This window comes from Melitaea cinxia, chromosome 25 (genome assembly GCF_905220565.1).
Source record: "Melitaea cinxia chromosome 25, ilMelCinx1.1, whole genome shotgun sequence".
In the NCBI taxonomy this organism is placed as follows: Eukaryota; Metazoa; Arthropoda; class Insecta; order Lepidoptera; family Nymphalidae; genus Melitaea; species Melitaea cinxia.
The window spans coordinates 2,503,947-2,521,271 of NC_059418.1; the positions used below are offsets into that span (position 1 = coordinate 2,503,947).

Sequence of the window (17,325 nt, forward strand, 5' to 3'; positions counted from 1 at the left end):
TTAAACATTTCCTTCTTATACTCTTCTTTCCACATAATTACAGTGTTGTTACCTTTGTCCGATCGTGCAATAATCAAATCTTGTCTATCTTTGAGGAACCGTCGTGTATACATTAAATTCTTTCTAATTATTTGATGTTTTTCATTAGATTTATTCTTTTTATAAAAATTTGTGATGACATTAACTATTCTGGATCTTAAATTATTTTTAAGAATATTTTTTTCAGTGGCTTCGCAGTTTTCTAGTTTCACTGATGCAATACTATACTCAACGTCCTCGATAACCGTAGGTAGATACTTCATATTATTTTTTGTTTCTACCCCAAACTTAGGTTCCAATTTCAGGATACTTTCTACTTCAGTTGGTAACTCTATATTTGTAAAATTAAACACCTTGTTATTTGTATTCTCCAAACTATTTCTATTCAATTTTTCTTTTACTAAGTTAGATAATTTTTTAATGTTGTTTTTCGTTATTTTGTCAAAAAGTTTATCAAATCTATTATTGTTCATATTTATACACTTATCAAAGACGTCTCGCGGTACTACTTCTCCAATTAATTCTTTTAAATTCTGGGTTAACAATCCATAATCCAGACGAAAGTGGATCTACCCAGATCTCTGGTTTGCTATAATGATCGCATATGCTTTGAAGTCTTCTATCTTTAAGACGCTCCACCATCAACACTGACAAGATGGATTCCATGATGTCTCTGCGTTCGACGGTTTCGGAGTACTTGGATATTGACTCGCGGCACATTGCTTTTATTTTGGCGACCGTTCCACTCACATCCACTCTGTTTGCGCTCATTAAAGTTGAGACATCAACCAGTGTTTTGATGCTAGCGGCTGCGGTGTTATTCAACACTTTTTGATACTTTGGTATCTCTGTCAAAGTTGGAATGGGTACGTCAAAATCACCTAATGGCGTTTTGATGTGTGCCACATCCTTCCTTTCGATCCCTGCTATCAATGCGTCGAATTCAGTTGAAGACACAGGAGTAGTGTTCAACCTTATATTAATTTTGTCATCGTCCTCGTATGCTTCAGCCAACTCTACTAGATCTATGAAACCTTTAGACGCTTTGAGCGCCTTGGCGACACGTGACTCTAAACTTTCATCGTAAAGTTGTGGTTCTATGTCACTAGTAATTGAGTCTTCGCTGGTGCATGATATTGGACAGATGTCGTCAAACATGAAGAACTGTTGTCCTTCTTCTGTCATGACGGTGTTTTGTGTGTTTTGAGGCACACTTGCTTTTGATGGTTGTTGTGCTTCTTTTTCTTTTTCTCTGATGTTCATATTGATTTTATTCTCGTTAGCGTTCGGCGTAGAATAAAATAAAACGGCACATTGCTTTTATTTTGGCGACCGTTCCACTCACATCCACTCTGTTTGCGCTCATTAAAGTTGAGACATCAACCAGTGTTTTGATGCTAGCGGCTGCGGTGTTATTCAACACTTTTTGATACTTTGGTATCTCTGTCAAAGTTGGAATGGGTACGTCAAAATCACCTAATGGCGTTTTGATGTGTGCCACATCCTTCCTTTCGATCCCTGCTATCAATGCGTCGAATTCAGTTGAAGACACAGGAGTAGTGTTCAACCTTATATTAATTTTGTCATCGTCCTCGTATGCTTCAGCCAACTCTACTAGATCTGTGAAACCTTTAGACGCTTTGAGCGCCTTGGCGACACGTGACTCTAAACTTTCAACGTAAAGTTGTGGTTCTATGTCACTAGTAATTGAGTCTTCGCTGGTGCATGATATTGGACAGATGTCGTCAAACATGAAGAACTGTTGTTCTTCTTCTGTCATGACGGTGTTTTGTGTGTTTTGAGGCACACTTGCTTTTGATGGTTGTTGTGCTTCTTTTTCTTTTTCTCTGATGTTCATATTGATTTTATTCTCGTTAGCGTTCGGCGTAGAATAAAATAAAACGGCACATTGCTTTTATTTTGGCGACCGTTCCACTCACATCCACTCTGTTTGCGCTCATTAAAGTTGAGACATCAACCAGTGTTTTGATGCTAGCGGCTGCGGTGTTATTCAACACTTTTTGATACTTTGGTATCTCTGTCAAAGTTGGAATGGGTACGTCAAAATCACCTAATGGCGTTTTGATGTGTGCCACATCCTTCCTTTCGATCCCTGCTATCAATGCGTCGAATTCAGTTGAAGACACAGGAGTAGTGTTCAACCTTATATTAATTTTGTCATCGTCCTCGTATGCTTCAGCCAACTCTACTAGATCTGTGAAACCTTTAGACGCTTTGAGCGCCTTGGCGACACGTGACTCTAAACTTTCAACGTAAAGTTGTGGTTCTATGTCACTAGTAATTGAGTCTTCGCTGGTGCATGATATTGGACAGATGTCGTCAAACATGAAAAACTGTTGTTCTTCTTCTGTCATGACGGCGTTTTGTGTGTTTTGAGGCACACTTGCTTTTGATGGCTGTTGTGCTTCTTTTTCTTTTTCTTTGATGTTCATATTGATTTTATTCTCGTTAGCGTTCGGCGTAGAATAAAATAAAATTATTATTATTATTTCTATGGTGGTAAATTCTTTCCCTCTGTTTATGGCATACCCTTGCTGGTTTGTTAAGAAATTGGTTAATTTTAGTAAAATGTGGTTAAATAATTGTAAATGTTGGAAATAAATTATTAAAAAGAAGAAAATTATGAACAGGGTTTTATTAAAATTATAAAAAAAAACATCATTGCTTATGATAAGCGTAAAAACAAGGCACTATACAAAGAGGCACTTGGCATTTTTCGCACATAATTTTTGACCTCTTGTCATTTATTTTACTGCTGCAAAGCCGGCAACGTTTATACGTTGGTACGAGGCATATGCTCCCCAACATTATTGAAACTTATTTCATCGGCAACATTACCGACAGCTTTTTGACGAGCTTCAACCTGTGCAACTTTTTTCCGGACAACGTAGTTTGCCATCGTTGAGCGCCTTTTACGACTCGTGAACCCACTTATGAGTCCTCTGGCTAAAGCAACACAGAATTCAAAATGACTGAGCCATAATTCACACCATTGGCTCAAAATAAAGGCATTAGTAATGCTGGCATCGAGTAAAAAATAAAAAATTCTAAGCCACCATTTTTTACTTCGTCGTCAAACTGTGTAGGTAGTTTTTAGGCGATCAAACCGATCCACCCCTCCCATTCTTTTGGTGTATTCCTTAGCAACAAGGAGGCACTAAACATCTAATTTGGATCCATCTTTTTGTGTCCTTGTCACTGTGGTTCGACCGAGCTTAGGATGAAAGGCGTTTGTCATAAACAGTACTTCTTTATTGTCTTGCCAAATTATAAACGCTACATTCTCTTTCACCCTCCACTTGAAGTTTCCTTTTGCTAGCTTCAACTTCTTTCCTGCAGCTCCTTTTACCAGATGAGGTAGGTCCGCTCTTTACCTTCGCACTGTGTCACTCGCGTATATACCGTTATCAAACAAATAGGCTTAAATTTTGAAGTCACAAAAAAGTTATCAAAGGTTATGTGAGCATTCTGCATACCTTTTGCTATAAGTTTCTGTGTTAATTTCTTTATTACTTTTGCCCCTAGCCCTTCTTCAATTGTATTTTCCGTCCTGCCGGTGTATATTTCAAATTCGTATAAATATCCGCTTTGGCTGTCACACCGACACCAAACTATATCCACGCTTGATAGGTTTCAAAGGCATGTACTGCTTCAAAGATGAGCGACCCCTTGAATAATATCATTGATTCGTCAATGCTTTGAGACATGGAATCGGCGGCGTTGTTTTGGCAACTTTCATTTATTAGGTTTAGTAAAGGACGAACTTTATATAATTTGTCGTAATCAGCTGTATTTTTTGTGGCTGTTTTTCATTGTCGTTCAAATGCAGACAACGCATATTTTTTTTGAACCTTTTTACAGGCGTCACATCAGCCATTGACTCTGAAACCCAGGTCAGAGGACCAATATAGGTCTATAGACGGCACGATGTGATAACCCATGATTATCGGTTTAAATAAATTTATTTCTCATAAGAACTCACAGTCCACTTATAATGAGATACAAAGTTAAAAATAATAAAGGCGTGTCCAAACATAGCGCTGCGAGTGCGCGGCAGCAACACGCGGCAATCGCGAGACACAGCTCTGATGCGCGACTAGTGACATAGACATCCCAGAAATGTGTGCGCGGCAATACTGCGCGGCATGTCCTAGACACGCTGTGCTCTCAGTTTGCATTCGATCCAAAATGAAAGCGGCCGCGTGTGTTGTAGCTCTACTTATTATTCGAAAATTACGCAGAAGGAAGAGACTGAAAAAAACAAGGCAATGCTGGATACGACCACTTTTCCAACAGAGGGTAAAGAATTTGAAAGTGATTAATTATGAAATCCACTATCGAACAACACAGTTTTTAAGATTGACCTTGGAAGAATTTGAACATATACATACACTGGTGGAACCATTTATTAAAAAAACTGATACACACTGGCGTGTAGCAATAACGACGAAAGAGAGACTCGCAATAACTTTGCGATATTTGGCCACAGGAGACTCATATACTAGTCTACAATATATATTTCACGTGTCAAAGCAAACAATCTCAAAAATAGTCCCAGAGGTGTGCGATGCCCTAGTGAAAGCTCTGAAGGATGTGATAAAGGTAAAAAAGAACAACTTTATTACTTACATTATTTTTATTAAGTTTTTAATCAATCATAAATATGTGCATGTTTAATGTGCAGACAATAAAAATGAAACAATCACTATTTAATTATAAACTATTCACAGTATTCAAATCGTTAATCAATTGTGTAAGTCCGGATCCCATACTAGAGTCACTAGAGGATGCCGTATTGGAGATATCGGTATAATGTGTAGTAAAATAACCTGGTCTTCTTTCATCGTTTTCTTGAATTGTAGACTGATTGAGTTGGTTTATACATGCCATATCAGCGTCAAATATTATAGTATTTATGGAATGTTTTACTCTTGCTAAGGTTATGGGATCGTATTTTCTCAACTCTGCCGCTACGTGCATGCCAAAAGCAACGTATAAATCGTTGCTGTTATCGCTTTGTTTTCGCATTTCTTCCAATGCATCTTCTAACATTTTATTCTCGGCATCATACTCCGGATCTTCGTGTGTTCTCTTTGTTGGCTTCCTTTTAGTTGGAATCGTAGATGCAGTATTCATGTTAGTCGTATTTAGTTCTGAAGTGCCTTGTTCTGTAGCGCTTTGTTCTGTAGCGCCTTGTTCTGTAGCGCCTTGTTCTGTAGCTCCTTGTTCTGTATTATGTGACTGCGACGATGAGCCACAATCCTGTAATCAAAACAACGATTTTTAGTTGTGTTTGTAGAATATAGGTATAGTCTTTGAGATTTAAGAAGTGTCTCCGTTTCAGCTAGGACTAAAATGCTTTCGTATGATGTCCGACTGTTTTCATTTATATCTGTCGTAGAATGTCGTAGTTAGATTTCCACGCGATTCTTTGAGGTTACCCACCCCCACCCGTGTTAAGATAAATTTCGCATTTTTTTAATGTGAACTTTATATTTTGCAGTTACCAGTATCGGAACAAGATTGGAAGATAGTCTCTAAAGAATTCGAGGAAAAATGGAATTTCCCACATGTCATCGGTGCTTTGGACGGAAAACATATAACTATTCAGGCTCCTTTTAGAAGCGGCACCGAGTATTACAATTATAAAAAATATTTTAGTATTGTACTTTTAGCATTAGTAGACTCAAATTACAATTTTATGTACGTTAACGTTGGAAGTCAAGGTCGAATATCAGATGGAGGCGTTTTTAAACATTGTGAATTGTACCGAAAGTTAGAAAATAATCAACTTAATGTACCAGCACCAGAAATTTTAAATATACCCTACACAACAAAAGTACCCTATGTCATATTAGGAGATCAAGCTTTTGCTTTAACTAAATATATGTTGACACCTTTTGCAGGAATTCATTCAAAAGGGTCTAAAGAACGGATTTTTAACTACAGACTATCGAGAGCACGTAGAGTAGTTGAAAATGCGGCTGTGTGAACTTGGCACCCGACTTTGGAAAAAATGTTTTTTTTTGGATTCATTTAATAGATATTGGTTTGTAGTTGATAGTAGTGACAACAACTTTTTTTGTAGTTGTACAAAAAAAAATTTTTTTGGCACCAAAAAATATTGCATCCCCCCACATTTAAAATAAAAATTTTTTTTCTTCGATTCTTATAGAGGAACGTTAATAGATGATTGTAGTGCATTTTGTTTTGTTTTTAGTAAGCTAGAAAAAAAATAATTAAAAATATAAAAAATAATAAATTGCGAGCAATTATCGTCATGAATTTTACCTCTATAAAATCAATTTGAAAGCCTCAATAATAACAATTACAGGTTAATTGAACGATAATTTCCGTAGCGATTTATAGTCATCATTTTTTTATTTTGTGATAGAATTAATATGACATACTCGTAATATATAACAGTATCAGATGCAGTGAAAGTAAGAAAACCAGTGATTCAGTGCGAGCCAGTTACCGATGGATGGTCTTCACAATTACTGCATACGTCTAAAATGATTGAGGGACCTCTATAGAGGTTTGAGTGAAAAGATTTTCGTTTTGTAGTTGAGTAAAAATTACAGAAAATTGAAGTGAGATCCGCGGAAGTACGAAAACTTCGACTTCGACTGATTCGATGCGAGCCAGTTACCGATGGATGATCTTCACAATTACTACAAACGTCATAAATCATTAAGGGACCTCTAAAGAGGTTTTTAATTAAAAGACTTTCGTTTGTAGTTGAATACAACTTACAGAAAATTGAAGTGAGATCCGCGGGAGTACGAAAACTTCGACGTCGACTGATTCGATGCGAGCCAGTTACCGATGGATGATCTTTACAATTTTTACAAACGTCATAAATCCTTGAGGGACCTCCAAAGAGGTTTGTAGTGAAAAGACTTTTGTTTTTAGTTGAATAGAACTTACAGAAAATTGAAGTTAAAACCGCAGAAGAACGAAAATTTCGACTTCGACTGATTCGGTGCGAGCCAGATACCGGTGGATGACCTTCACAATTACTTCGAACGTCATATATCATTGAGGGACCTCCAAAGAGGTTGGTAGTGAAAAAACTTTCGTTTGTCGTTGAATAGAACTTACAGAAAATTGAAGTTAAAACCGCGGAAGTACGAAAATTTCGACTTCGACTGATTCGATGCGAGCCAGTTACCGATGGATGATCTTCACAATTACTACAAACGTGTAAAATGGTTAAGGAACCTTCAAAGAGGTTTGTATTGAAGAAATTTTCGTTTGTAGTAGGATAAAAGTTAAGCTATTTGAAATGAGAGCCGCGGAAGTACGAAAATTTCGTCTTCGACTGATTCGGTGCGAGCCAATTACCGATGGATGGTATTTACGATTACTACAAACGTCATAAATCATTGAGGGACCTCCAAAGAGGTTTGTAGTGAAAAGACTTTTATTTGTAGTTGAATAGAACTTACAGAAAATTGAAGTTAAAACCGCGGAAGAACGAAAATTTCGATTTCGACTGATTCGGTGCGAGCCAGATACCGGTGGATGATCTTCACAATTACTTCGAACGTCATAAATCATTGAGGGACCTCCAAAGAGGTTTGTAGTGAAAAAACTTTCGTTTGTAGTTGAATAGAACTTACAGAAAATTGAAGTTAAAACCGCGGAAGTGCGAAAATTTCGACTTCGACTGATTCGATGCGAGCCAGTTACCAATGGATGGTCTTCACAATTACTACAAACGTGTAAAATGGTTGAGGAACCTTCAAAGAGGTTTGTAGTGAAAAGACTTTTGTTTGTAGTTGAATAAAACTTACTGAAAATTGAAGAGACAGCCGAGGAAGTACGAAAATATCGATTTCTACATATTCCGCGTGAGCCACTACATATGGATGGTCTTTACGGTTACTACAAACGTCTTAAATGATTAAGGAACCTTCAAAAAGGTATGTAGTGAAAAAAATTTCGTTTGTAGTTGAATAAAACTTACAGAAAATTGAAGTGAGATCCGCGGGAGTACGAAAACTTCGACGTCGACTGATTCGATGCGAGCCAGTTACCGATGGATGATCTTTACAATTTTTACAAACATCATAAATCCTTGAGGGACCTCCAAAGAGGTTTGTAGTGAAAAGACTTTTGTTTGTAGTTGAATAGAACTTACAGAAAATTGAAGTTAAAACCGCGGAAGAACGAAAATTTCGACTTCGACTGATTCGGTGCGAGCCAGTTACCGGTGGATGATCTTCACAATTACTACAAACGTCATAAATCATTGAGGGACCTCCAAAGAGGTTTTTAATTAAAAGACTTTCGTTTGTAGTTGAATCGAACTTACAGAAAATTGAAGTGAGATACGCGGGAGTACGAAAACTTCGAAGTCGACTGATTCGATGCGAGCCAGTTACCGATGGATGATCTTTACAATTTTTACAAACGTCATAAATCCTTGAGGGACCTCCAAAGAGGTTTTTAATTAAAAGACTTTCGTTTGTAGTTGAATAAAACTTACAGAAAATTGAAGTTAAAACCGCGGAAGTACGAAAATTTCACTTCGACTGATTCGATGCGAGCTAGTTACCGATGGATGATCTTCACAATTACTACAAACGTCATATATCATTGAGGGACCTCCAAAGAGGTTTTTAATTAAAAGACTTTCGTTTGTAGTTGAATAGAACTTATAGAAAATTGAAGTGAGATCCGCGGGAGTACGAAAACTTCGACGTCGACTGATTCGATGCGAGCCAGTTACCGATGGATGATCTTCACAATTTTTACAAACGTCATAAATCCTTGAGGGACCTCCAAAGAGGTTTGTAGTGAAAAGACTTTTGTTTGTAGTTGAATAGAACTTACAGAAAATTGAAGTTAAAACCGCGGAAGAACGAAAATTTCGACTTCGACTGATTCGGTGCGAGCCAGTTACCGGTGGATGATCTTCACAATTACTACAAACGTCATAAATCATTGAGGGACCTCCAAAGAGGTTTGTAGTGAAAAGACTTTTATTTGTAGTTGAATAGAACTTACAGAAAATTGAAGTGAGATCCGCGGGAGTACGAAAACTTCGACGTCGTCTGATTCGATGCGAGCCAGTTACCGATGGATGATCTTTACAATTTTCACAAACGTCATAAATCCTTGAGGGACCTCCAAAGAGGTTTTTAATTAAAAGACTTTCGTTTGTAGTTGAATAGAACTTACAGAAAATTGAAGTGTGATCCGCGGGAGTACGAAAACTTCGACGTCGACTGATTCGATGCGAGCCAGTTACTGATGGATAATCTTTACAATTTTTACAAACGTCATAAATCCTTGAGGGACCTCCAAAGAGGTTTGTAGTGAAAAGACTTTCGTTTGTAGTTGAATAGAACTTACAGAAAATTGAAGTTAAAACCGCGGAAGAACGAAAATTTCGACTTCGACTGATTCGGTGCGAGCCAGTTACCGGTGGATGATCTTCACAATTACTTCGAACGTCATAAATCATTGAGGGACCTCCAAAGAGGTTTGTAGTGAAAAAACTTTCGTTTGTAGTTGAATAGAACTTACAGAAAATTGAAGTTAAAACCGCGGAAGTACGAAAATTTCGACTTCGACTGATTCGATGCGAGCCAGTTACCGATGGATGGTCTTCACAATTACTACAAACGTGTAAAATGATTGAGGAACCTTCAAAGAGGTTTGTAGTGAAAAGACTTTTGTTTGTAGTTGAATAAAACTTACTGAAAATTGAAGAGACAGACGAGGAAGTACGAAAATATCGATTTCTACATGTTCCGTGTGAGCCATTACATATGGATTGTCTTTACGGTTACTACAAGCGTCATAAATGATTAAGGAACCTCCAAAGAGGTATGTAGTGAAAAGACTTTCGTTTGTAGTTGAATAGAACTTACAAAAAATTGAAGTTAAAACCGCGGAAGAACGAAAATTTCGACTTCGACTGATTCGGTGCGAGCCAGTTACCGGTGGATGATCTTCACAATTACTACAAACGTCATAAATCATTGAGGAACCTCCAAAGAGGTTTTTAATTAAAAGACTTTCGTTTGTAGTTGAATAAAACTTACAGAAAATTGAAGTTAAAACCGCGTAAGTACGAAAATTTCGACTTCGACTGATTCGATGCGAGCTAGTTACCGATGGATGATCTTCACAATTACTACAAACGTCATAAATCATTGAGGGACCTCTAAAGAGGTTTGTAGTGAAAAGACTTTTATTTGTAGTTGAATAGAACTTACAGAAAATTGAAGTGAGATCCGCGGGAGTACGAAAACTTCGACGTCGACTGATTCGATGCGAGCCAGTTACCGATGGATGATCTTTACAATTTTTACAAACGTCATAAATCCTTGAGGGACCTCCAAAGAGGTTTGTAATGAAAAGACTTTTGTTTGTAGTTGAATAGAACTTACAGAAAATTGAAGTTAAAACCGCGGAAGAACGAAAATTTCGACTTCGACTGATTCGGTGCGAGCCAGTTACCGGTGGATGATCTTCACAATTACTACAAACGTCATAAATCCTTGAGGGACCTCCAAAGAGGTTTGTAATGAAAAGACTTTTGTTTGTAGTTGAATAGAACTTACAGAAAATTGAAGTTAAAACCGCGTAAGTACGAAAATTTCGACTTCGACTGATTCGATGCGAGCTAGTTACCGATGGATGATCTTCACAATTACTACAAACGTCATATATCATTGAGGGACCTCCAAAGAGGTTTTTAATTAAAATACTTTCGTTTGTAGTTGAATAGAACTTATAGAAAATTGAAGTGAGATCCGCGGGAGTACGAAAACTTCGACGTCGACTGATTCGATGCGAGCCAGTTACCGATGGATGATCTTTACAATTTTTACAAACGTCATAAATCCTTGAGGGACCTCCAAAGAGGTTTGTAATGAAAAGACTTTTGTTTGTAGTTGAATAGAACTTACAGAAAATTGAAGTTAAAACCGCGGAAGAACGAAAATTTCGACTTCGACTGATTCGGTGCGAGCCAGTTACCGATGGATGATCTTTACAATTTTTACAAACGTCATAAATCCTTGAGGGACCTGCAAAGAGGTTTGTAGTGAAAAGACTTTTGTTTGTAGTTGAATAGAACTTACAGAAAATTGAAGTTAAAACCGCGGAAGTACGAAAATTTCGACTTCGACTGATTCGATGCGAGCCAGTTACCAATGGATGGTCTTCACAATTACTACAAACGTGTAAAATGGTTGAGGAACCTTCAAAGAGGTTTGTAGTGAAAAGACTTTTGTTTGTAGTTGAATAAAACTTACTGAAAATTGAAGAGACAGCCGAGGAAGTACGAAAATATCGATTTCTACATATTCCGCGTGAGCCACTACATATGGATGGTCTTTACGGTTACTACAAACGTCTTAAATGATTAAGGAACCTTCAAAAAGGTATGTAGTGAAAAAAATTTCGTTTGTAGTTGAATAAAACTTACAGAAAATTGAAGTGAGATCCGCGGGAGTACGAAAACTTCGACGTCGACTGATTCGATGCGAGCCAGTTACCGATGGATGATCTTTACAATTTTTACAAACATCATAAATCCTTGAGGGACCTCCAAAGAGGTTTGTAGTGAAAAGACTTTTGTTTGTAGTTGAATAGAACTTACAGAAAATTGAAGTTAAAACCGCGGAAGAACGAAAATTTCGACTTCGACTGATTCGGTGCGAGCCAGTTACCGGTGGATGATCTTCACAATTACTACAAACGTCATAAATCCTTGAGGGACCTCCAAAGAGGTTTGTAATGAAAAGACTTTTGTTTGTAGTTGAATAGAACTTACAGAAAATTGAAGTTAAAACCGCGTAAGTACGAAAATTTCGACTTCGACTGATTCGATGCGAGCTAGTTACCGATGGATGATCTTCACAATTACTACAAACGTCATATATCATTGAGGGACCTCCAAAGAGGTTTTTAATTAAAATACTTTCGTTTGTAGTTGAATAGAACTTATAGAAAATTGAAGTGAGATCCGCGGGAGTACGAAAACTTCGACGTCGACTGATTCGATGCGAGCCAGTTACCGATGGATGATCTTTACAATTTTTACAAACGTCATAAATCCTTGAGGGACCTCCAAAGAGGTTTGTAATGAAAAGACTTTTGTTTGTAGTTGAATAGAACTTACAGAAAATTGAAGTTAAAACCGCGGAAGAACGAAAATTTCGACTTCGACTGATTCGGTGCGAGCCAGTTACCGATGGATGATCTTTACAATTTTTACAAACGTCATAAATCCTTGAGGGACCTGCAAAGAGGTTTGTAGTGAAAAGACTTTTGTTTGTAGTTGAATAGAACTTACAGAAAATTGAAGTTAAAACCGCGGAAGAACGAAAATTTCGACTTCGACTAATTCGGTGCGAGCCAGTTACCGGTGGATGATCTTCACAATTACTACAAACGTCATTAATCATTGAGGAACCTCCAAAGAGGTTTTTAATTAAAAGACTTTCGTTTGTAGTTGAATAAAACTTACAGAAAATTGAAGTTAAAACCGCGGAAGTACGAAAATTTCGACTTCGACTGATTCGATGCGAGCTAGTTACCGATGGATGATCTTCACAATTACTACAAACGTCATATATCATTGAGGGACCTCCAAAGAGGTTTTTAATTAAAAGACTTTCGTTTGTAGTTGAATAGAACTTACAGAAAATTGAAGTGTGATCCGCGGGAGTACGAAAACTTCGACGTCGACTGATTCGATGCGAGCCAGTTACTGATGGATAATCTTTACAATTTTTACAAACGTCATAAATCCTTGAGGGACCTCCAAAGAGGTTTGTAGTGAAAAGACTTTCGTTTGTAGTTGAATAGAACTTACAGAAAATTGAAGTTAAAACCGCGGAAGAACGAAAATTTCGACTTCGACTGATTCGGTGCGAGCCAGTTACCGGTGGATGATCTTCACAATTACTACAAACGTCATAAATCATTGAGGAACCTCCAAAGAGGTTTTTAATTAAAAGACTTTCGTTTGCAGTTGAATAGAACTTACAGAAAATTGAAGTTAAAACCGCGGAAGTACGAAAATTTCGACTTCGACTGATTCGATGCGAGCTAGTTACCGATGGATGATCTTTACAATTTTTACAAACGTCATAAATCCTTAAGGGACCTCCAAAGAGGGTTGTAGTGAAAAGACTTTCATTTGTAGTTGAATAGAACTTAGAGAAAATTGAATTGAGATCCACGGGAGTACGAAAACTTCGACGTCGACTGATTCGATGCGAGCCAGTTACCGATGGATGATCTTTACAATTTTTACAAACGTCATAAATCCTTGAGGGACCTCCAAAGAGGTTTGTAGTGAAAAGACTTTTATTTGTAGTTGAATAGAACTTACAGAAAATTGAAGTTAAAACCGCGGAAGAACGAAAATTTCGACTTCGACTGATTCGGTGCGAGCCAGTTACCGGTGGATGATCTTCACAATTACTACAAACGTCATAAATCATTGAGGGACCTCCAAAGAGGTTTTTAATTAAAAGACTTTCGTTTGTAGTTGAATAGAACTTACAGAAAATTGAAGTGAGATCCGCGGGAGTACGAAAACTTCGACGTCGACTGATTTGATGCGAGCCAGTTACCGATGGATGATCTTAACAATTTTTACAAACGTCATAAATCCTTGAGTATCCATTAAGTACGAAAAAATAGATTTCAACATAAATTTCGTAGAGAGCATCCGCCCTTCCGAGAAGAACCTCGTATTCATGCTCCTTTAACGGTACAACACGTCTTTTGAGAGCGGACTATTCACTTCTTTATACTACTTCTATTATATTCACTTTTTGATATATTTGTATCTTTGCGTCAACATTGTTGTCAATAGTGACTTCAACGTTACTCTCATTTTCGGTAGATTCCAAGCATACGCATAACGTGATTTTTTTTTAAATATTGTTCCTGTTTTGTGACAAATAAATAAAGATAATCTTTCGACATCTTAGCGTTTATTGCAATAGTTGCTATGTCCCAGACACCGCTACTCTACAGTACTAGCCTGTCTTTGTCATCGATAAACTGCAAATGTTTTAAAGACTCAAGAATAATATGTGGCGTATTTGCCGCATTGCAAGACGTATTTATTTTGATTAATATGAAAATTGAATAATTTCAAAATTTGTAGTCACAATTATATAAACCAAAAAAACAAAGTTTTAAAGTGACCATTATCATTACAACCGTATTATTTAGGTCGTCGTGTCCGTACGACAAATTTTCATAATAAAAATATTCAATCTGTATATAAAATAAAGTAAACTTACTATAATGTTTAAGAAAACATTAATAGGGAGCGTGTATGAGTGTGTGTGTAGGTGTGTTTTCTTGTGTGTGTAAATATAAGTCTTTCCTTTTGGTTTACGGGTACACAATTACTAAGAACTTACAATGAAAAGACTTCGAATTATATATTGGTAATAATAACGAGAGTCTTATTGTTAGTAACAGTACAGTTTACTTAGGATTCGGATTTTCTGTAATTTTTATTCCACTGCAAACAAAAATATCTCATCTACAATCATCTCGAGAGATCCCTCAATCATTTTAGACGTTTATAGTAATTGTGAAGACCATCCATCGGTAACTGGCTCGCACTGAATCAGTGGAAGTCGAAATTTTCGTACTTCCGCGGTTTTAACTTCAATTTTCTGTAAGTTCTATTCAACTACAAACGAAAGTCTTTTAATTAAAAACCTCTTTGGAGATCCCTCAATGATTTATGACGTTTGTAGTAATTGTGAAGATCATCCACCGGTAACTGGCTCGCACCGAATCAGTCGAAGTCGAAATTTTCGTACTTCCGCGGTTTTAACTTCAATTTTCTGTAAGTTTTATTCAACTACAAACGAAAGTCTTTTCACTACAAACCTCTTTGGAGGTCCCTCAAGGATTTATGACGTTTGTAAAAATTGTAAAGATCATCCATCAGTAACTGGCTCGCATCGAATCAGTCGACGTCGAAGTTTTCGTACTCCCGCGGATCTCACTTCAATTTTCTGTAAGTTCTATTCAACTACAAACGAAAGTCTTTTAATTAAAAACCTCTTTGGAGGTCCCTCAATGATATATGACGTTTGTAGTAATTGTGAAGATCATCCATCGGTAACTAGCTCGCATCGAATCAGTCGAAGTCGAAATTTTCGTACTTCCGCGGTTTTAACTTCAATTTTCTGTAAGTTCTATTCAACTACAAACGAAAGTCTTTTAATTAAAAACCTCTTTGGAGGTCCCTCAATGATATATGACGTTTGTAGTAATTGTGAAGATCATCCATCGGTAACTAGCTCGCATCGAATCAGTCGAAGTCGAAATTTTCGTACTTCCGCGGTTTTAACTTCAATTTTCTGTAAGTTCTATTCAACTACAAACGAAAGTCTTTTAATTAAAAACCTCTTTGAAGGTCCCTCAATGATATATGACGTTTGTAGTAATTGTGAAGATCATCCACCGATAACTGGCTCGCACCGAATCAGTCGAAGTCGAAATTTTCGTTCTTCCGCGGTTTTAACTTCAATTTTCTGTAAGTTCTATTCAACTACAAACAAAAGTCTTTTCACTACAAACCTCTTTGGAGGTCCCTCAAGGATTTATGACGTTTGTAAAAATTGTAAAGATCATCCATCGGTAACTGGCTCGCATCGAATCAGTCGACGTCGAAGTTTTCGTACTCCCGCGGATCTCACTTCAATTTTCTGTAAGTTCTATTCAACTACAAACGAAAGTCTTTTAATTAAAAACCTCTTTGAAGGTCCCTCAATGATTTATGACGTTTGTAGTAATTGTGAAGATCATCCACCGGTAACTGGCTCGCACCGAATCAGTCGAAGTCGAAATTTTCGTCCTTCCGCGGTTTTAACTTCAATTTTCTGTAAGTTCTATTCAACTACAAACGAAAGTCTTTTCACTACAAACCTCTTTGGAGGTCCCTCAAGGATTTATGACGTTTGTAAAAATTGTAAAGATCATCCATCGGTAACTGGCTTGCATCGAATCAGTCGACGTCGAAGTTTTCGTACTCCCGCGGATCTCACTTCAATTTTCTGTAAGTTCTATTCAACTACAAACAAAAGTCTTTTCACTACAAACCTCTTTGCAGGTCCCTCAAGGATTTATGACGTTTGTAAAAATTGTAAAGATCATCCATCGGTAACTGGCTCGCATCGAATCAGTCGACGTCGAAGTTTTCGTACTCCCGCGGATCTCACTTCAATTTTCTGTAAGTTCTATTCAACTACAAACAAAAGTCTTTTCACTACAAACCTCATTGAAGGTCCCTCAAGGATTTATGACGTTTGTAAAAATTGTAAAGATCATCCATCGGTAACTGGCTCGCATCGAATCAGTCGACGTCGAAGTTTTCGTACTCCCGCGGATCTCACTTCAATTTTCTGTAAGTTCTATTCAACTACAAACGAAATTATTTTAATTAAAAACCTCTTTGGAGGTCCCTCAATGATATATGACGTTTGTAGTAATTGTGAAGATCATCCATCGGTAACTGGCTCGCATCGAATCAGTCGAAGTCAAAATTTTCGTACTTCCGCGGTTTTAACTTCAATTTTCTGAAGTTCTATTCAAGTACAAACGAAAGTCTTTTAATTAAAAACCTCTTTGGAGGTTCCTCAATGATTTATGACGTTTGTAGTAATTGTGAAGATCATCCACCGGTAACTGGCTCGCACCGAATCAGTCGAAGTCGAAATTTTCGTTCTTCCGCGGTTTTAACTTCAATTTTTTGTAAGTTCTATTCAACTACAAACGAAAGTCTTTTCACTACATACCTCTTTGGAGGTTCCTTAATCATTTATGACGCTTGTAGTAACCGTAAAGACAATCCATATGTAATGGCTCACACGGAACATGTAGAAATCGATATTTTCGTACTTCCTCGTCTGTCTCTTCAATTTTCAGTAAGTTTTATTCAACTACAAACAAAAGTCTTTTCACTACAAACCTCTTTGAAGGTTCCTCAACCATTTTACACGTTTGTAGTAATTGTGAAGACCATCCATCGGTAACTGGCTCGCATCGAATCAGTCGAAGTCGAAATTTTCGTATTTCCGCGGTTTTAACTTCAATTTTCTGTAAGTTCTATTCAACTACAAACGAAAGTTTTTTCACTACAAACCTCTTTGGAGGTCCCTCAATGATTTATGATGTTCGAAGTAATTGTGAAGATCATCCACCGGTATCTGGCTCGCACCGAATCAGTCGAAGTCGAAATTTTCGTTCTTCCGCGGT

General features: G+C 37.2%; 1 protein-coding gene across 1 annotated transcript; it reads left to right on the forward strand.

Annotated features, from left to right (window-relative positions):
- Positions 1 to 4,197: 4,197 nt before the first annotated feature.
- On the forward strand, positions 4,198 to 6,052 carry LOC123665868 (putative nuclease HARBI1). Its single transcript, XM_045600102.1, has 2 exons — positions 4,198 to 4,662; positions 5,564 to 6,052. The coding sequence occupies exons 1-2, from the start codon at positions 4,249 to 4,251 to the stop codon at positions 6,050 to 6,052; spliced, it is 903 nt and encodes a 300-aa protein (XP_045456058.1). The 5' UTR covers positions 4,198 to 4,248.
- The last annotated feature ends 11,273 nt before the right edge of the window (positions 6,053 to 17,325 follow it).